This window comes from Dendronephthya gigantea, unplaced genomic scaffold (genome assembly GCF_004324835.1).
Source record: "Dendronephthya gigantea isolate DGI-Jeju-01 unplaced genomic scaffold, DenGig_1.0 000093F, whole genome shotgun sequence".
Taxonomy (NCBI): Eukaryota; Metazoa; Cnidaria; class Anthozoa; order Malacalcyonacea; family Nephtheidae; genus Dendronephthya; species Dendronephthya gigantea.
This window is the reverse complement of record NW_021163103.1, coordinates 382,997-404,375: the sequence shown is the minus strand read 5'-3', so window position 1 is coordinate 404,375 and position 21,379 is coordinate 382,997. Positions and strand designations below refer to the sequence as shown.

Genomic DNA, 21,379 nt, shown 5'->3' with positions numbered 1-21,379 from the left:
TGAGATAAAGGGAAATTCTCTTAATCTTGGCAAACATTCATGCGCCAATTATACAATGCGATCATTACCACAAGGACCTTTTTGGTAATATAAAACACGTACACCAGCGAAAATGTTGGTCGGGCAGATAAATGATTTGAGGAAAAATTGCTCGACTCTTAAGCAACCATCATTAATGAGCAACCATCACTAAGATCACTTGAGCAACCATCATTAATAAGCAACCATCACTAAGATCACTTGAGCAACCATCATTAATAAGCAACCATCACTAAGATCACTTGAGCAACCATCATAAATAAGCAACCATCACTAGGCTGCCGGATGGGTGGGTGCCCCCCTCAGTCATCGCCTTGTACCAACTCTATGTAATGGCCTTATTTACCAGATATACAGTATAGTCGTGCTTCGTGCATATGTCAGGTGCTGCTCAACAGACGGAAACATTATGGTTCGTAAATATGATGGTTAGTGGACCGTAGCCAATAAAATATTGAATTATTTGGTGATTACAGGGTACGGGGACGCAAAAAGGCGAATGGCATATTTGTATCCGACACCCCCTATAACTCAGCGAAATTACCCTGGATACGAGGTCGCCGACACCTTCGTTTTTATTGATGATAGTTTCGACGGGATCGAGTCTGGAATGTGAGATGAGCAGTGATTAATCATCCACATTTTCTTTTTAAAAGAGATCAGTGGCATTGTTGCGAAACATTACGAAATACTGTCATGCGCAAAAGCGTCTGAGTAATAAAATTGATCGAGATTTCATACTCATACTGAAAGCATCTGTTTGTTTATATAAGTTGGTTTTATTTTACTCCTTTAGTTTTCAGCCGTTTAAAGCTCCAAAATGGCTGGAAACAAGGGAATGGAGGATCTCATTCCTATTATGAATAAATTGCTGGATTGCTTCTCACAGCTTGGCCAAACAGCGACTATAGATCTGCCACAAATTGCAGTCGTCGGAAGTCAAAGTGCTGGAAAAAGCAGTGTTTTAGAGAATTTTGTTGGAAGGTTAGTAGTTCGTACGTTGTTTCGAAGGAGATCAAAACTCTTTCTTCTGTTTTTAGGTTGTTTTTATAGTTTAGATTTAGTTTTAAAATCAGAATAATCGATCTCTGTGAGAGCGATTTTATCCATTTTTAAGATTTCGTCTTGTATGGGCATACAGTACAATTGTGTTTGGGCATTGGCACTTGTCATACTCCGAAAATAGTTTGTTATTTGTCATTAAATCATATCATAATTCAAATAGCATTTAATTTAATATTAACAGTATCATATATTAAATGATAGCCCTTCACACAACAGAGAAAGTCAGGAAATAGTTCTTGCACTTTGCTGTAACTGTTCCACTTTACAATGATAGAAATGTTTGGTTTTATTGGCTTAAATTTCGATAATGCTATTAACTCTGAAAAATATGTTTATAACTTCAACACTTACAGATTTGATGAAATAATTACACATAGTTTATAACTTAATTAAACAAATGTAAAAGTTTTGAAGATTTCTTACAATATTTTGAAGGTCAAGAACTCATTAAGTCAATAAATAAAGTGAACAACTCTTGCCATTATTAATTGCTACAATATTTTGCATGGTTTTATTTTTAGAGATTTTCTCCCTCGAGGCTCAGGAATTGTTACTAGAAGACCTTTGATTCTGCAACTAATTCCTGAGAAAACAGGTCAAAAATATTTTTATGTCTGCCATTATTCATAACTTATGTAATATTACTACTCTTTTCCTGATGATGACAAAACTAAACTAAAATTTAGTTGAGATGCTAGAAATTAAGTTTTCAAAATGTTCACATTTTATTGAGTTTCTATAGTTCTATATATTGTGGTATATGGGTTATATTTTCTGTAATTATATGATACTAATTGCTAACTGATCATAATTACTATGATAATACATAATTTAGCATGTATCTTATTTCCTCAAATATTTATAAATTTCTAGAGTATGCTGAATTTCTTCATGCAAAGGGGAAAATTTTCACTGATTTTAATGATGTGAATAAAGAGATAGTAAGAGAAACAGACCGTCTTACTGGCAGTAATAAAGGAATATCTAATATTCCTATCAACCTCAGAGTGCACTCTCCACATGGTAAGAAAACAAGTGCATCAAATTGTTTTTAGTTCAAAGCATTTTATTTAGATGCTTTTGGAATATATTGCAATATAACCAAGAGCAGCATGAAAATTAATGATAGTAAATCTCCTGGAGATGCCTAATGGCTTACATAAAAACAATGAGTGAGAGCATAATAAGGAAGTTTAGATTGTGGCATATTTAACCCTTGCTGCAAGCCTAGAAAGTTCCTTGCAATCCTAGAGTACATATTAATCATGCTAAACCCAATCTGAACTATATTTTTAGTGCTAAACCTGACGTTGATTGATCTTCCTGGTATGACAAAGATAGCTGTGGGTGACCAACCTCAGGATATTGAAATTCAAATACGAGACATGCTTTTACAGTTTATTACCAAACCAAACTGTTTGATTCTTGCTGTAACCCCAGCTAACACAGATCTTGCTAATTCTGATGCTTTAAAGATTGCAAGAGAAGTTGACCCACAAGGTAGGGATGAGCACTCAATAACATGTACCGTGATAGGATTTTTATGGCACTTCACTATATGTTTCATAACTTAAATATATATATAAAGTTGACAAACGTTTTTAAACAGTTAAATCAAAATATGTATGATTTCTACAGAAAATTAAGATCTAAACATAAACACGTTGAAAACGTGCTCATTATATGAAAAGGAACATGCATGCACTTACTGCTTCTGTGTTATTGTAAAAAAGTGTGTTTTTGTTGAAGGCATTCGTACAATTGGTGTGATTACAAAACTTGATTTGATGGACAGTGGGACTGATGCTAGAGATATCTTAGAGAACAAAACATTTCCGCTACGAAGAGGTAACAAATGCTAAACCATAAATAAGAAACCAGATAGATAATGTCTGTCAAAATTCCCAAACATATGGTGACCAGCTTTCCAGATATTATCTGAATCTCATTTTGTGAATGTAGGTTATGTTGGAGTTGTTAATCGAAGTCAAAAAGATATAGAAGGAAGAAAGGACATCAGAGCTGCTTTAGCTGCAGAAAGAAAATTCTTCCTAAGCCATTCAAGTTATAGGTACAGTCTAATAAACGCTATTGCTTAGCTTTAAAAAATAGACTACGAATTCATGAAAGAATATAGAAAGCAGCACAGAAAAGAATAGAAAGAAGCATAGAAAACCTAAACCTAATCGCTATATCTTCAATCTTTTAGACATATGGCTGATAAAATGGGCACACCTCATCTTCAGAAGGTTCTTAATCAGGTAAATAATAAAGTATCTCCTTTGAGGCTAGTATACTGTACCATGCCTCATTGTAATTGACAGTGAGGTTGGAGAACACTGGGCAGCCTATTATATACCAGCAATCTTTGATTTCTTAAATTCTTTCATTTTTTACAGCAACTAACCAATCATATCAAAGACAGTTTGCCATCTTTACGAAGTAGTTTACAGGATCAGTTAATTTCATTGGAAAAGGATGTTCAGCAGTTTAAGAATTTCCGTCCCGATGATCCTTCAATGAAGACTAAAGCTCTCATGCAGTACGTGATTTTGTATTGCTAGCAAAGTTGATACAGACAGTTCATATGTGTTCTAGCTAACATGTTTATTTCTGCAGAATGATTCAACAGTTTCACAGTGATTTTGAAGAAGCCATTGAAGGCACAGGGGACCAAATTGATACAATACAACTCTCAGGTGGTGCTAGGATTAACAGAGTCTTCCATGAAAGATTTCCCTATGAGTTAGTGAAGGTTGGTGAGGTCACATTTATTAAGTGCGATTTTATTGGTCATTTTATTCTTTACAGTGTGGTGGTTAGTCAGTCCAAAAATGCATACAACTTTTTTTAACCAAAGTCTGCAGATGTAATAAAACAGTTGTGATAAATTTGCTGTATAATACGGCATAAGATTACTGCGGAGGCTTACTGGAGTCTGAAGAATATATTTCCCATCATATTTTTAGATGGAATTTGATGAGCGAGAGCTAAGAAAAGAAATCAGTTTTGCTATCAAAAATATTCGTGGTGTCAGGTAAGGAACCACATGTTTAGTATGCAGAGAAAACAGCATAGAATTATGAATAAGTTCCTGCACTTATAATAATTGCATTTAATAGTAATTGTTATGCATACTAAAACGATCCAACTCATGTTTATAGAGTTGGTCTTTTTACTCCAGACATGGCTTTTGAGGCCATCGTCAAAAAGCAGATTGGAAAACTAAAAACGCCTGCAACAAAGTGCATTGATCTTGTTATGAATGAAGTAACTAATGTGATCAGAAAATGTACAGATAAGGTAAGAATAAGAAAGTTTATTCTTTTACGTGCTATGTACCATTGCATAAAATGTATGTCATAATGCTGTTTCCTAATCAATATACTCTACTGTACATATCTGATAGTTCATTCTCTAGACCACTTTTAAAGGTGAAGATTTTTTACAAGAAAAACTCAAAAAAGAAGTGTGTAAAACTAGCTGGAAAAGGAATCAAGTACGCTAATTACTTGCACATGTAAATTTATTTTACAGATGGCAAAATATCCACGATTGAGAGACGAGGTCGACAGGATTGTGTCAACCCATATAAAGAATGGAGAAGTCAGAGCGAAAGACCACGTGACACTTCTTATTGACATTGAACTGTCATATATCAACACTAATCATCAAGATTTTATTGGTTATGCAGCGTAAGTAACTTTATCACGAGCCTTCTTCCAATAACAAATGTACTGTCAAGGTATCACAATATTCTTCGACCTTACCTTCCAGAGCAAGTTCAAACGCCTCCTCTCAAACTGGTGAAAGAAAGCGAAAGGGAATTGGTAATCAAGTAAGAAACGCTATCGTCTTAATAAAGGTTTTATAGAAAAATTTGGTCCAATTCAGAACATTTTAAAGGGTTTTACTGTGGCAATATTCTTGGGGAAGTTGTGAACATTAATCAGCCTTTATCGTCAACAATCACATCCAATAACAGCATGGTGTTCATGTGTAGGTCATTCGCAAAGGATGGTTGCAAATTTCAAACACAGGTTTTATGAAAAGTGTTGTAGCCAAAGAATACTGGTTTATTCTCACAGGTAATCAAGATAGGCCGCGTTAGGTTAATGTTGCAACATACTTTACATTCACCCTGACCTTTTTAATGCCTTTTATACAGCTGAGTCACTCTCCTGGTACAAAGACGAAGAAGTGAGTAAAATATTCTAAATTCATTCGTTGGAATCTTTTTCTACATTCTAAACTTAGCTTGATTTGGTATTTTATTTTGATAATCTTCTTAGGAAAAAGAACAGAAGTATCAGTTACGTTTAGAGGGATGTAAGCTGCGAGATTTAGAAGCTGGGTGGATGTCAAGGAAAGCGGCATTTGCAATCTTTAATCCAGACCAGAAGTAGGTTTACAATTTTGTGGTTAGGTTTACCTCGCTTCAAAAAAGTGAGCTCATACAGTATGTACACTGTATGTATGTACATGTACCATGATGTACCATCAGATTGATGTTTTTAATTAATGAAAGTTCTACGCTTCGCAATCGATAAACTCTACGAATAACTTTAAAGCGAAGGTTACAAATAATCTTGCTTTCTTAGTCCACTTCACCTGTCTACTGTGCTTTTATTTCTTTATATTACAATTTCCCACTTCGCAGGCTTTCTACCTTGCTTCGGAATTCTAGGAGGAATTCTAATAATTCATTATCTGCCACAGAAACTTGTTCAAAGACCACAAGCAGTTGGAATTAGCTGGTGAGACTCAAGATATTATTGATGAATGGAAGGCATCGTTTCTTCGAGCAGGTGTTTATCCACAAAGAGAAATGAATGAATCTGATAAGGTACATTTAGGATCGCTAGTGCTTTAAACCGCTCATTCTGATTTCTGTTTTGCAGTCATATCTTTATCGTTTCTTCTCCTTTCAGAGCAGTGAATTGGGTAGTCTTGACCCCCAGATGGAAAGGCAAGTCGAGACTATCCGTAATCTCGTTGATTCCTACCTCAAGATTGTCAGTAAAACCATCAGAGATCTTGTCCCAAAGACCTGCATGTATATGATTGTGCAGAACGTAAGTTGATGAAATGTAGGAAATTTCGCTATATGTGTTTCTAGGAAATTTTAAGCTTACTCCGTCCACATGTCATTGGCATGTGGGGAGAATACTAAGTACTACTGTCCACATACCCCAAGCGAAATCCCCGAATTTGGAAATGGGAAATCATCTACGTTTTGTGAGGCGAATGATGTCAAAAAAAGTAACAACTTGGTGAAGCCAATTTTGACCTGTGATAGTGTGGATGGGCGTGTTTAATGTGGGTCCCTACAGTTTCTCGAAAATTTTAATGCACATTTTAAACAGGGATATTCAGCATCTAAACGTTTGACTAGAAGACTAAAATTTTATATATCTTTCTGGCAACATACCTAGAGCCGAAATCTATTTAGAACTTGTGCCTGGCAGGCGTTGCTATAGCAACAGAGACGTTTCAAAATGGCCGCTAAAAAGCATTTAATCGAGTTTATATCGCAAACGAGTTCGGTGACCCCCAATTTTTTTTTCTTCAAAATTTTACACTATAGATGGCTTATCGTTAGTAAAGTTGTAAAAAAATTCTGTCTAGTGCGATTTTTTCTATTGCAAAAAACGTTATTTTAGCCCTTTAAAAAAATCGCACTGGACAGAATTTTTGTAAAACTTTACTGACGATAAACCATTTATGGTGTAAAATTTTGAAGAAAAAAAAATTGGGGGTCACCGAACTCGTTTGCGATATAAACTCGATTAAATGCTTTTTAGCGGCCATTTTGAAACGTCTCTGTTGCTATAGCAACGCCTGCCAGGCACAAGTTCTAAATAGATTTCGGCTCTTTTAGTCTTCTAGTCAAACGTTTAGAATGTGCATTTAAAATGTGCATTAAAATTTTCGAGAAACTGTAGGGTACCCCACCTTAGATACCCCTATCCTAAAGAAGATTCCGATCCGACTTACAAACTTCCAAAGAAATCGAAACGTAAAGAAAAGAGGAGGTACTTATCATAATTTAGTTAAAATACCGAAAACTCTAAGTAATCCAGTCCCAACGATAGTCATACAACTGCCAAAATTTTTCCTATCTAATGTGCGTGCTATAACGAATAAAATTGATAAATTAGATGTCGTCTTAAAAACAAACGAAGTAGATCTTGCTGGAATAACTGAGACTTGGTTAAATTCAAATGTTCCTGACAGCGGTGTACATATCCAGGGATATAATTTAGTTCGAAACGACCGTGTTGAGAAACGAGGTGGAGGAGTTTGCGTATTCATGAAATCTTGTATACCTTTCGTGACCCTTCCAAACCTTGGTTGCCCCAACCATGAGTGTTTGTGATTCAAACTGAGACCTTATGGACTTCTCAGAGAAACCTCATGTATTCTTGTTTGTGTGGTGTACCATCCACCCCACGCAGATGGCAACGAACTATATGAGTATATGATTGCATCCCTGGACAAAATCTTATCGCAATTTCCTAGAGCAGGTGTTATTGTCATGGGCGACTTCAATCAATTTGACACTAAACAACTTTGCAGAAATTCGTCTTTAAAACAAATTGTTAAGAAACCAACTCGTGGAAAAGCGACTTTAGATATGATCCTTACCAATATGAAACACTGGTATGAAGAACCCGAAATTTTTCCTGCTATTGGACAATCAGATCATATGTCCATTATGTTACATCTACTTGACCAATCCTGTCGTATTAAAACCATATAATTATACCTTCTTTAAAGCTTTCTTGCAGGTTTTCACTAACGCTTCTGCGCATCCGTTATGGTGAGGAGCTTTCGGAGTTGTAAATCTCCATTTCATTCCCTTTTCTGAACAAAATTCACGCAATTCATCCATCGTCTAACCCTTTAGCATTTCTTTTAATTCCTTTTCTGCTCCAACAAACTGTGTGCCATTATCGCTGATCATCACGGCCGGGGTTCCACGGATTGCGAAGAATCTGCATAGAACTTGCAAAAATTCCATTGTTGAGCAATCGACGGCTAATTCGAGATGGACTGATCGGGTATTTAGGCAGGTGAATAAAACGCCGTAATGTTTTGCTGTCTTATTCCTACCGACCTTGACTACTATTGGGCCGAAGTAATCACAAGCGTTATTATGAAACGGCGGGGTAAATGGTGTCAAACGGATATCTGGGAGATCTGCCATGAATTGGGTTTCCAAATTTTGAGCCATCTTGCAGAATACACACTTGCGTTTGACCGATTTTGCCAAATCGTTAGCCTTTATGATCCAGTACTTTCTTCGTGTCTTGGCTGTTGTTGCAGCAACGCCATTGTGACCAAATTGATGTGCCTTTCGAACAATCAACAGTGATATCCAATGTGAATTGGGTAACAGAACTGGATGCTTTGTATCATAGGAAACATCTGCTTTTGATACTCTTCCACCAACTCTCAGAACGTCGTTTTCATCTCGGAATGGAGTCAAGGACTTAAATTCCCCCTGTGTTACACGATTAACAAGACTTTTCTGTGCTTCTTTGATCCAAAACAGCTCGGACTCTTGCAATTCTGGGACTGATAAGGATGTCTGATTTGGTACACTCTGATCTTCATTTTGACTTGCTTGCTCTTTCCGCTTTCTGCACTTCTTGATGAACCTTCGTGCGTACGCTGTGACTCTAATCAATCTTCACCAACTTGAAAATTTCTTCACATTCATTACATCTTCAGCTCTCATGGATACGACACTTAAAACATTCTTTACTTTGCGTTGCTCTTTTTCCATTTCTGGTTGTTCTTTATTCGTGTTCAATACCTCTTCGGGCCATTGTTCTTCTGGTAGTTGTAAAAATGATGGACCATGTTCCCATCGACCATTTAACTCTGAAGCTGCTACCCCACGAGAAACATCGTCAGCTACGTTAAGTTCACCATTAATGTGTCTCCATTCAGCAGGATCGGAATAACTCTGTATTTCTCCCACTCTCGACGACACGAATGGTTTGTAATTTCGAGCGTGACTACGGATCCAAGCCAAAACGATCTGACTATCTGTAAAGTAGATGATTCTTTCAAATTGAAATCTCGATTCTTCTCGGATGCTCTTACCCAAACGTGATGCTAAGACCGCCGACTGTAGCTCTAGGCGAGGAATCGTCAGTTCTTTTAGCGGCGCGACTCTGGATTTAGCAGCAATGAATCTGGACTCAAATTTTCCATGGTCGAGCTGCCATCGAATATATGCACAAGCGCCAAAGGCTTTTCGTGAGGCATCTGCAAACACACATAACATTGGAACCCCCATGGCTAATGAAGGTGTTAAACAACGTGGAAAGTCGACTGAATTTAAGTGTTCTAGTTCCTTGAAAAATTCGTGCCATTTTTTGCATATCTCCTCTGGCAATTTCTGATCCCAATCTTGACCCATCATCCACAATTCTTGAATTCCTATTTTCGCTCGAATAAGAACGGCTGCCGCAAAGCCAATTGGGTCGTAAATTCTTGCAATTCGGCTAAGGATAATTCTTTTAGTGAGCGATGATTTTGTAATCTTTGATTCATCTTCGTTCTTTATGCTGGAAAGGTCACCCTGTACGAAAACTTGTCAACTTTATGTTTCCATTCCAAACCCAGTATTTTATCTCCTTCGAGCATTTTTATCGTTGTTTCTTCATTGCTTGTTTCTTCATCCAGTGTCTTATTCCATATCCACTCCTTCACGCAGAGCCCTCCAGTTTTCAAAATCTTGTCGATGTCCTCAGTTTGTTTCCGAGCTTGCTGTACGGAATCGAGTGAATCACATAGGTCATCCATATATGAGTTGGCCTTGATCGCTTTTGCCGCTTGTGGATACAACTCTTGATTCTCTTCAGCTGTTTTCTGGAGTGCGATCTGAGCCATAGCTGGCGCCGGTTTATCCCCAAACGTCAATACGGTCTTCACGTAGGTGTCTGGCTCTTGATCTACTTTGAGGTCTCGCCATAAATACCGATGGACGTGCTGATCTTCAACTGGAATACGTACGCGATGATACATCTTTGATATGTCGCCACTGATCGCAACTTCATTCTCTCAAAAACGCAGAATCACCCCGAACTGGCCATTAAGCAGATCAGGCCCTTTTTTCCAATAATCATTCAATCTGCTTCCTTTGTACACTGCGGACGAATTAAAAACAATTCTGAGTGGCGTGCTTTTTTTCTCCGGTCGTATAACAGCATGGTGTGATATATAATGCACAGGACGTTCGTACTTTTCCATTTCTTCCGTCGATAGCTTTCGCGAGAATTTCATCTCTTCCATTTGAACCATCTGTTCCTGGTAGGCTTTGGCTTGGTCTGGGTTCGTTGCAAGACGGCGTTCTGTTGATTCGAGTCGCTTCAAAGCTTGCTCTCTGTTATCAGGTAACGATCTTGGGTCCTTTTTCCAGGGATACGCGATCATCCACTGATTGCCAATCTTCTGTGCTGAATTTTCAATCATTACCTTTTCTTCCCTTTCAATTTGACTTAGTTTATCCGCTTCGCAAGTGCACGGTTTAACGAGGACACCCATGCTTTCTGTTCGCTAAAACTCGGATATGTCGACTGGTGGTGTATACTTTACGTGGAGGACTTTTGCTGTTTCTCCTGGCGCCGATGCCCCTGATTTGTTGCCAAACAACACCCATCCTAATGGAGATTTTCTTGCGACGATGTGATCCTTTTGCTTTGTTGGACCAGTGTGTAACTGAGCGTGATCTATTCCGATTAAGAGATCAATTGGTCCCTTGTTTCTTCTTATTCTTTCTCCAGACAGGCCAAGTTGCTCTACGAGGCTAGTCGCGTCAATTCTACTGTTCTCGTAACTAATTACTGGGATTCCGATTGCCTTTACCGAATATGTTCTTTTATCACTCACTGCGATGACTGGGACGTTGTAAACTTTAGTGTGTATTCTTCTTCCTGACCACCAACTTTCGTTATGGTAACCGAAATTTCCTTTCCCTTGAGTTTGAGGTTATCTGCAGTTTCTTGCCTGATCAGACTCACCTGGGCACCAGAATCGAAAAGTACGTTGCCGCGTTTACGAAGACTGTTCGAACCAAATATATCCGCTGTAGTAACCGGAAGCATAGCTTCTTCATTCTCATGTAATGATGCGATACCAATGTTGACTGTATTACTCTTGTGTAATAATGGGTGATGATAGTGAGCACACTGTTCTCCATTTTCTGTCTTAATGCACTGGCGCCTTCTTTTGCAGTTAGCTTGCTTGTGTTCTCGACCAGCTCGTTTTAAGCAGCTGAAGCAGACATGGTTTGACTTGGCTATACTTATCCTCTCGTCCACACTCATTGACTGAAACTTCGGACGATGATCAGGCCAGTGTGTAGGGTCTTTGCATAACCAACACTTATGTCGTTCCTTTTGATCTTTACCAGAGTTGAAATGGTTTACGCTTCGACGACTAGTTACTGCATTTCTAATTGGTGCGGTCGCTCTCATCCTTGACTTCATTTCTACTGTCATCCATTCCATCAAACCGTTGAATGTTGCAGGCTTGCGTTCCCTTTCGAGATCTCTTGACCATATCTTTCTGTCACTAGGACACATCTTCTTTTCTATCATCACTAGCATATGACTATTATCAAGGTCACTTGGCGCACCGACTTCTTTCAAAGTGTTATAGGATCGCCTCACTAGATGTACAAGGTCGCAGAAGCGTGCATCTTCGTCCTCTTGCAAAGTTTTAAACTGGGCAATATCCTGCGTTATTGTATCCGACACATGTCCCACGTCCCCGTAGATGGAGTCCAAATACTCCCACGCAGCGTCATAATCTGACCCAATGCCTTGAATCAGCTCTAGAGGTTTGCCTTTTAAACATGTTCGTAACAAAGTTATTGCGTCCCGTTTACTATATCTCGATTTGATCGTGTTTTTAAAGTCGGCCCGAAAGATCACATATTCTCTGACATCTCCTGAGAAGTTTGGTAACTTTGGCTTCTCCATTTGAAACCCACAGGATTTTTTTTCATTCGTTGTCTCCTGGTTGTTACTAGGTGCGATTTGTACATCCGACACATCATGCGTTTCATCACTCCCATTTCCGCCCGTAGCCGTTGTAACTTCGCTCGTGTCAACACCCGTGTCTTGCCTCAAAGTGTTGTCTCTGGCGCGTTTTCATTTTGCATTCCAATCATTCCTGAAGGCTGCGGCAAATCTGTTTTCGAAATTTCATCTTCGATACTTTCCAGATACATTTTTACCCTTAATTCGGTTCTTAAGAAGGATTCTTGACACTCTGTTAACCATGTTTCTTCCTTTTCAAACTCTTTATCATCTGTGATTAAATTTGTTAATTCCTCATGCTTCAAAACAAGCGCATCAAAGGCTTTACTTAACTTTAATAGGGAGTCGCGCACCTCCTTCTGTGGTCTTTTATGGGCGACTTCATGTTCTGCGGCCTTTCCAATCCGCGCGAGCGCGGCCTTTGCTGTGCGTCGACTAATTTTGGCTTTTGCGTATTCCTCTGAAACCTCTGTCATTGTTCACAATATTTCACTGTTCACATCTGATCTAACATATATCGCCAATTCCACTCGCCAACGGTAATCAAGAAATCGAATTTTATGGTTCGTCGAATCGACAATACGCCCGTATTACTACGCAGCACGACTGGATATTGGTATATCGTATTTATTGTCACAAGTAATATTGTGCGCAAACACAATTCGATCTAAATATTAATATATGAATAATGAATAAGATATTATTGTTTGATTATAACGGAATTTATATTAACTTTATAATTAACTTACTTCTGTGCCAATATCCTCGTGTTGATTCACACAAACAAATACAGTTACAGGTTAGCAGTTTAACTTGTATCATTGCCTTCATTCTAATGATGTCCGTGCAGATATATGATACCCCAATTTTAAGCCTACGTAATTAAATGTCAATCAAATGTAAATCACTAGTAATAGAATATATAAATTAGTAATCGGTCTAAAGTAAGTGTTCATCACAACAATTTGTATATTGGGTATTTCTACTGTAAATAATTCTGTATACTTCAGCTCTTGTAAGCTGCTATCCAGATTATTAATAAAAATTCAATTCAATTCAATTCACATGTCATTGAAATGTGGGGAGAATACTAAGTACTATAGTGACAGTTAATCAGTTTGAGGTCACCTTGAGTAGGCTACACATGTCTCCTTCTCTGATGACACTCGTTTCGTTCAGGCCAGCAATAGTTGTTGAAGGCTGCTATTTGATTTGATTTTTTTCCAAATTATTTTGTTTTTAGACCAAAGATTTCATTGGTTCCGAGATTTTGGCTCATATCTACTCAAGTGGGGACACTGTAAGGAACAGTTTTTATTTCAGAGAAATATTTTGTTAGTAAAGTTACTATATTTTAAAGCTTAAATTTACCATATTTTTGAATCGTCTGGACACTTTAGAAAACTATGATGGAAGAAAGCGAAGAAGAGGCATTAAGACGAGAAGAAATGATGAGATTATATCAGAGCACCAAAGAAGCACTAGATATCATTGGTGATATTAATATGCACACAATATCCACCCCTCTTCCTCCTCCAATAGAGAAAGATGATGAGCCAGCGTCACACTATAGACCTCAAGCAAGGTGTGTTTTTACATCAGCAGGGGTGGATCCAGCACTAGTGCACTAATTTGCATGACACAAGAAAACTGCTAAAAAATAACCACTTTGTTTTGTAATGCAAATTTGTGCACTAGTGGTGGATCCACCCCTGAAATACAGCCTAACTATAGTGAAAACTCACAGATTGTTAAATGGTTCATGAAACTTTGACACTGAATTTTGTTGAATTGAGGAATCTTGCTTTTCACAAATGGAACTACAATAGTGTTACCATAGTCATCCAATATTTCTGACTACTCAGTTACTTATTTTTTTTCAGTCGACCACCCCCGTCCACAAATGCTCCCACTCGCCCATCCAGCAGTCCTACCCCCACGAGGCACCCTCCGCCACGTAGTCGACCGAGCACACGACAAAACTACCCTGAACCCGCTCAACGACCCAACATCCCAGATCGCAATGAAATAAACGCCCAAGTACAAAATGCCCAAAATGCTTATGCCGCTTATAATATGGCATCCTCAATTGGTTTAACCCCTCCTATCCCTAATCGTCCTGATGCATCATCGATACCCTCGATCCCAAAGTAAGTGTAGTTATATTTTCCTCACATATTACAGTATATTCGACCAGCCTGATCTGCCTATATGGGCTATATCAATATTGCATCGTCAGTTTGCCTATTATTAGCAAACTGAGCCGAAGTATCCATTGTAATTTGGTTTTTTGAATGACCTATTTTTAACCACGTACTTTTTTGTTGGGGCGGCAATTTATTTTATCGGAGGGTGCAAATTTTCCGAGGGTTATGGGAAAGCCTTCCATGTTTTACCATTACTGCAACCACCATTAGTTTCATCTTCTAAAAACGATCATTACCCAATTTCTGAGGAAACTGTTATTGAACTATTAGTACTGAATGTATCTCACTTTTAACGCCGTCTTTGTAGACGACCGACTGTGTTGGGTCGACCTGCTCCACCTCCCCCTGGAAAATCCACACCTTCGATTCCTAGTCGTCCCGACATTCCAAGCCGACCATACTGATGATCTTATCTCACGAATCCTGGGGGTGAAGTTCAGTAATCATAAATAAACAATCACAAACTGGCAGACGAGTAAATTAGTCAATGAACAATCACAAATAACATTTTGAAACAAAATATGGCAATTACGCAGTTTGAACGAAAAATTGCACACAACATAAAAAAAATATTAAAACTTGTAATCAGATATACTTCAGGTAAAAATATCTTGCTCACTCGCATGCTTTCTTTATTTCCTGTCACAACACGCTAGTGGCAGTGGCGGTGCTCTCAAAAATTGTGCACTTTTTGAGATTACCTTTGAACTAATTCAACCGTAAACCAAAAAGTCGGTTTTATATGAATAAACCTGACGCTGCGAAGCTTTATATGACTGACTGATCTTCGCATAATATAGTTCAATGAGGTATTCTGTCTCCCGGAGAGTCTCGTTTTTGAATTGAGTCTCTTACAACTTGGACCTAGTTTAACGTAAAATGGTATTTTTAAGAATGATTTGTTTTAAACACTTGAATCTAATGATAGAGTAAATTGTTCAAACTTTAGAGTATACAAAATGTTGTAAAAGCTAGTTTTGTAAACTTCAAAATTCATATAAAATATAGGTCATTTCTATAAACAAATCAAGCTATATTCCATCAAAAGTCAAACTACGGTCAGGACCGCACCAAGAGAATTTCAATTGGGGGTTATTTTTCTTTGATTTATCGATGAAACCAATGAATAAATGAGGTCTACAAAATACACTGTATTGTAAGAAATACACAAAGTACTGTAAAGGCTTAAGGCTAATTTTCACTCCGGAAAACGAGCAGCGGATCGAATCGGAACGAAAGATGATCCGCGCGTGCGCCGTCTGTTGAAATTTTTGGCTTATATTGATCCGAAAGCGTCCGAGACCGGATAAAAAAAAGTTCAAATAGTTTTAACTTTTTTTGATCCGATCCGAAATCACTTCATGGATCGGGGCCAGCTCGGAAAAAAATCCGATCCGCTGCTCGTTTTCCGGAGTGGAAATTAGCCTTTAATCGTCAAATTACTTCTCTCGCTCACTAATATTAAATGCAAAGGAAATATCGTACATGTGATCAAGTGAATGTAAATTAATATTTTTTAAAAATTCATTAACAAGAGATTGATGACTGTCAGTAGATTAAATATAGCCGACAACTTTTGTCGACTTCAACTTTTGCGCAATGCTGATGAGTATTAAGCTCGGTGAGCTTGGTGATGTGATTTTCACATGACTCGATTGAGTCGAGCATATAGTCAATAGAAGAGATTATCCGCTCTAGGACATTCAAGATCTTCTAAGTTTATACTTCGTATTTCGAGTCCATTTACCAGATCTTTTTCTATATTCCCGTCTTTAAATGCGAGGACATGAGAAATCATCTTTTTGTTTCTTTCGTAAAAGTATTTTACGACATCTTGTAAGTTCGCGAGCGGCGCTGCGTTTGAGTGTTTTGAAACGCCGAATGGAAGTTTGTGAATGTTTTGCCGAACATATGAGCATGTCTTGCGATCTTTATTCGACAAGTCCCATGCACCATTTTAAATCCATCCAATGTCAAATCCATCCATGTCGATTATTCCGTCAATATTTAGAGAGCTCATCATGTTTCCGGCGGACTTGATCATGGTCGAAAACGCCGTTTTCCGAGGGACTCGCATGGTCGAATACGCCGTTTTGACTCGACCATGGTCGAATACGCCGTTTTCCGGCGAACTCGACCATGGTCGAAAATGCGTTTTCCGAGGGACTCACCATGGTGAAATACGCCGTTTTCTATAGACTAGGGTATTGAGTAAACTGTAAATAAAATAAACAGCAAACGGACATTAAAATTTCAACATGCAAAAACGTCATTTATTTTATAACCTGGTGACGTTCTTGGGACTTCCAGGCTTCAGTCTCATGAATAATAAATTACTCGGGTTCTCGTCCAGTTAAAAACAATAGTATGGCATCCTTTGTTCTCTCTGACCAATCAGAAAGGGGAATTTTCATGAAGCAGGGAAACTTGAAGCTTGCATATGGAGAAGGTGCTTTCACACTGAATGACTAAAGGCCCATTCTCGAACATTTCCTTGTTGAGGCTAGACGTTTCGCCTCAAGTTGTGAAAAGAAAACTACACTGATTTAAGAAGAAGCGAACGTTTCATGATCAACTAACAAGTCGTTTATCTTGTTAGCGCTGCTGATGGCTACATGTGTGCAGGTACTTATTTATCTCAATGTTCGCTGCTACGGATCAACGCATTTTGTTCAATTTGAACGGCAAAATTTGCATTGCTGGTTACGACCATGTGCCTCGATTTTGTTCGATTTTTGCGGCAAAATCTTCTCAGTATTGCATTTAGTTTTGATATCATAAGTTTCCTTTCACTCATACTTTCATTCCTCATCATTTTAGAGCGAAAATCCTGGGAAACAACGCAAAATTTCCGGAGAGATGTAACCTCGTTTACGCCTGCAAGGTTAGTTTATGTGAAACTAAATTTTAGATAGCTCCCTTTGGACATGTAATATTCCTTCGTGAATTTGTTTCTTTCATAGTAGTTTGTATTTGGAGCTATAAGTAATCAGACTACTTACAAACCTTTCTTATTTCATTTGAACTTATAAATTTTTTTCCAACGATGTGAGTTTATTTTTGGAACCCGGGGTATTATATCGTCTTCAGTAACTCCCTGCGCGTTATCAAAAACTTTTATTACTTTATTCATAATACATTGACTTATTAGCGCAAGATATGAGATTTTGGTTGGATTTTGGCAAGATGAGTTTATTTCGGTTTAAGAGAAGCTATCCTGCATATTTTTAATTCGTATATTAAACGGTTCGACAAATGTTGACCTGAAAAAGACACGAAAGGATAGACCCAGGCGCACGAATTTATTGGACAAAGGCAATGTAGAGGGCGGGTGTCAAACGATTAAAAAATGACAAATGTCTGAACACGCTGGCCTGCAGTATGTTTGTGTAGATTTCAAACTTTGCTTCAAAATTCTTCACTCATCAAGACTCCGTTTTTCAATTTTTAGAAAGAAACGTTCGCAATTTTCCAAAGCCAAAGGAAAGAAAAGGAAATGTAAGAATAAAAAGCAACTAAGAAAGGTGACTGAATGCAATCCCTAAGTGCGCGCTAATTCGAAAATGTTTTCTACTCAAAAATTGTTCGTGCCACAGAAGCCACAAAAGGCAAAGAAATTCATGATTGCACGTGGGGCTTCAGTGGGGTGAGGGCATGGGGATTATTTTATTTGTGTGCATTGTTGACCTTTTGTGCAAATTCTAAATGCGTTTGAGGTTTCATTTGTGCTCTTGAAGTAGGAATTGTTGTGGACACTCCAGTGACTTCACAGTTCAGTCGCCTGCACCGGAGTATGCTTCGAATGTCCGACTGTGATGTTGATTTTCCCCGGGTGTCAGTTGTGTGCATGTGGGGGGAGGCGCCGCCTTTCATGTGTGCATCCTTTGGGAGGCCTGCGGGCCCAACTGGCATTTGGGGAGAGTCGGCAGCTCAGCCGAGCGTCCGGAGCGTGTTTCGGTGTGAGCAACTGAACTGCGAAGTCACTGGAGTGTTTACGAAGGTTCGTACTTCAGGAGCGCATCTGGAAGCTCGAAAGTATTTCTTATTTGAGCAGAAGGTTTTCAGTGTACACCGATGAAATGATTTTCATAAACTTGCCAAATTGAAGTCCTAATCCAGTGGCATTGGTATTTCGTTCCCAGACCTTTGCTATATGCTCACGGTCATGTTATACACTTGTTTCCAGACCTTGCTATATGCTTACGGTCATGTTTTTGACTCGCTGTAAGACAAGCTATATGCTTATATGGTCAAGTTTCAGACTTGCTTTAAGGACTTTCTTTATCACAGTTGTGTTATGGAGTTGTTTCCAGGCCTTGCTATATGCTCACGGTCATATTACAACTTATTTCCAGACCTTGCTATATGTTCACGGTCATGACACACACTCGTTTCCGGATCTCGCTATATTATATACCTATTTCCAGATCTTGCTATATTATATATTATATACCTATTTCCACACTTTGCTATATGCTTAGTGTTGGATCTCAACACGCGAGTCGTTTCTAACGGGAACATTTTCACTCAGTTGTTTGGCATCTGATACCAACCGACAATTCATGATGCATGCGATGTGATGCTGGACTATTGCGTAATACTCTGTTTACCTTCCTTCAGTTTCCATTTTCGAACTCAGTTCAGTACAGGCTTCTAACCAGTTTTAACTGGTCGCTTCTAACAGTAAGGAAATACGGGTGAAAGGGGCCCCTCATTTGTATTTCTGTGTTGAAGCTATAGGCAAAACTATATCCGCATGTCAAAATATCTTTGCAAGGGGTTTACAGTATATAATGCTTTAGTCTGCATCGGTTTAAAATGAAAAAAAAACACGCAAGTGTACATGAAACAGCTTGCGTTAAAATACTAAAAAATCGTTCAAATCATCCCTGACTATATGCGGGGATAGTGTGTCTAAAAAATGTTATTTCAACAATCCTGAATAAGTTGAAATGAATTGAATTTTAAGTGCGATATTTCGGTTGAAATTTTCGACAAAAATGTAGGATAAAAATTATGCGTGCGAATTGGGATTGCATTTATATCCAATCTTAACATATGAAGTATCAAATCATTATAAATGATACAAAGTGAAAGAAATCATCGCCAATGAAACAACGTGTTAATAACTGCGTCGAGGTCAACTCTGTTTCTGATTTGACATTTCCAATGGCTAAAACTGAACATTCTAAAGATAACTGGTGGAGCAGCAAACCGCACCAAACTGGATTGATCTTTCTAAGCCAGAGAAGACGGTTGACGTTGATTTACATCAATCATATACTACAAACTATACGATGATTCTGAAAGACGAAATGAAGGTGTGAACTACAAAAACTGAAGTTATGAAAGCTACTGAACGCAAGTTGTGAATAACGAACTGTAAACGATCTTCCACGCTTTGAGTTAGAGCGTTCATTGGATTCGTAAAGATGAGACAATTGATGCATCGAAGTTGATGAGATTGATGTATTGAAGTTGATGCACTGAAGACGACCGGCTACGATTTTGACGGCGACGGCCGAGGATAAGTGAGATACCAGCCGACGACCACCAATGAGGATGGCCACAGATACGACGATTACCGATGACGATGACCGCAGATACGACGATCACCGACGACGATGACCGCAGATATGACGACCACCGATGACGATGACCGCAGATACGACGATCACCGATGACGATGACCACCGAAACGACGAGGCCTAAGACTCCTGCGATGACAGATAAAGATGATGACTACTTTCAGGTTCACACTTTATATTTATGGTATACTATAGGTCCTGTAGTTCAATCTCGAATCCAGACCTTCTAGTTAAGTTTACATTGCGATCAAATAGGCTTTTGTTAAGTCTGGGTTCGAGGTCTCCTGGTGGTTTTAGTCGAATGTATTTTCCACACTTGGTTGGACCGGTCCCTATGTTTTGGCCTTGCATGTTAAATTTTCAACTGGCTGTTTGAAAGTTAAAGTTGTAACTCGTGAATTGTTCACGTGTTTTTCCTTCGTGAAAATTTATCACTCGTGTGTAGATGCATTTGACGTCTTCGCTAAGGGTAGTCCAATAATGGCTATCGTGAAATTTCAAAACTTTGTGCATGGTTTTTCAAATTAAAATCTAAAATGAAATTATCAAGTGAATGGTTGAGGTTTTAATAGTTTGCATGGCTCCTCGGTCGCATGTGCGAGGTTTGAATTAGTTGCATGATACCTCAACTAAGTTTAGCATAATTGATTTTAAAGGAAAAAGTTAGGTGCATGCATTCAATATATACGACCATCATAATGATGGTGCTTTTCACAAAATTAAAAAAACAACAGTATGCAAAATGGCAGAGATGCAATCTTTGAATTTCGGCCGCGCAAAAAGAGTTGGCAGATTCTGATTCCAAATTGGTAATCGACGACGACTTTTTAAAAGCAGCGCGCATGCAGTCTTTTAAACCACCAGGAACGTCTGAGGAAGACCAAGCACAGCTGCAATATTCGTCTAAAAACTGGTTTGCAAACATCCAGCTTGCATGGTTGTTCTTGATCTTCAGTCAGACGAGCGGTATCGTAGCGCGCGCGTTCGGTTAACGTTTATGCTCTGAGATATTTTTCACTTAGAGACATCTAAACTGAAAACTGTCTGACGGAGGTAAACGTTATGCGTCGTTAGCAGCGTTTTTCTATTTGAAAAATTGTTGTGGCGCTAAGTACCAAGCAGTAAATGATAATTCGCGCTGGAGCACCTGTTCTATAATGTTCTCTTTATGGAACGGAGTGTCTTCAGCTGCACGCTGCGCACTTTCGGATGAAGATTTTGTGCCTTTAAATCTTTGCCGGAGTAAGTGGAGTTCGCACGGTCTGACTTAGGAACTACTGACGAGACGATTAAAACAACTGTCATAAATTCATCATCTGTTTCGGCCGACAACGACATCAGTGCATGATCCAGATCAGACCGTTAAAATGCAGCGCTCGCGCGGCGAAAAATGCAAAAATGAAATGGCGGTTCCAGTTGA

At 38.6% G+C, this 21,379-nt stretch overlaps 2 protein-coding genes across 3 annotated transcripts; one reads left to right on the top strand and one right to left on the bottom strand.

Annotated features, from left to right (window-relative positions):
- The first annotated feature begins 767 nt into the window (after positions 1-767).
- Positions 768-15,920, top strand: LOC114533685 (dynamin-1-like). 2 transcript variants are annotated; one of them, XM_028555282.1, is made up of 22 exons: positions 768-1,023; positions 1,626-1,699; positions 1,978-2,127; positions 2,401-2,604; positions 2,854-2,952; positions 3,067-3,175; positions 3,314-3,365; positions 3,504-3,646; positions 3,724-3,859; positions 4,074-4,141; positions 4,269-4,407; positions 4,642-4,799; positions 4,882-4,942; positions 5,108-5,192; positions 5,273-5,304; positions 5,397-5,506; positions 5,824-5,950; positions 6,036-6,179; positions 13,408-13,464; positions 13,565-13,749; positions 14,048-14,314; positions 14,679-15,920. In XM_028555282.1, exons 1-22 carry the CDS (start codon positions 860-862, stop codon positions 14,773-14,775), a joined length of 2,661 nt encoding a protein of 886 aa, XP_028411083.1. In that variant the 5' UTR covers positions 768-859; the 3' UTR covers positions 14,776-15,920. The 2 variants fall into 2 exon arrangements, with proteins under 2 accessions (XP_028411083.1, XP_028411084.1); XM_028555283.1 differs by lacking the exon at positions 1,626-1,699 and having other exon boundaries at positions 940-1,023; positions 14,679-15,919.
- LOC114533686 lies at positions 6,985-13,401 on the bottom strand. The gene is made up of 2 exons (XM_028555284.1): positions 12,914-13,401; positions 6,985-12,831 (listed from the first exon to the last, which is right to left on the bottom strand). The coding sequence occupies exon 2, from the start codon at positions 12,102-12,104 to the stop codon at positions 11,007-11,009; it is 1,098 nt and encodes a 365-aa protein (XP_028411085.1). The 5' UTR covers positions 12,105-12,831; positions 12,914-13,401; the 3' UTR covers positions 6,985-11,006.
- Positions 15,921-21,379: the final 5,459 nt, after the last annotated feature.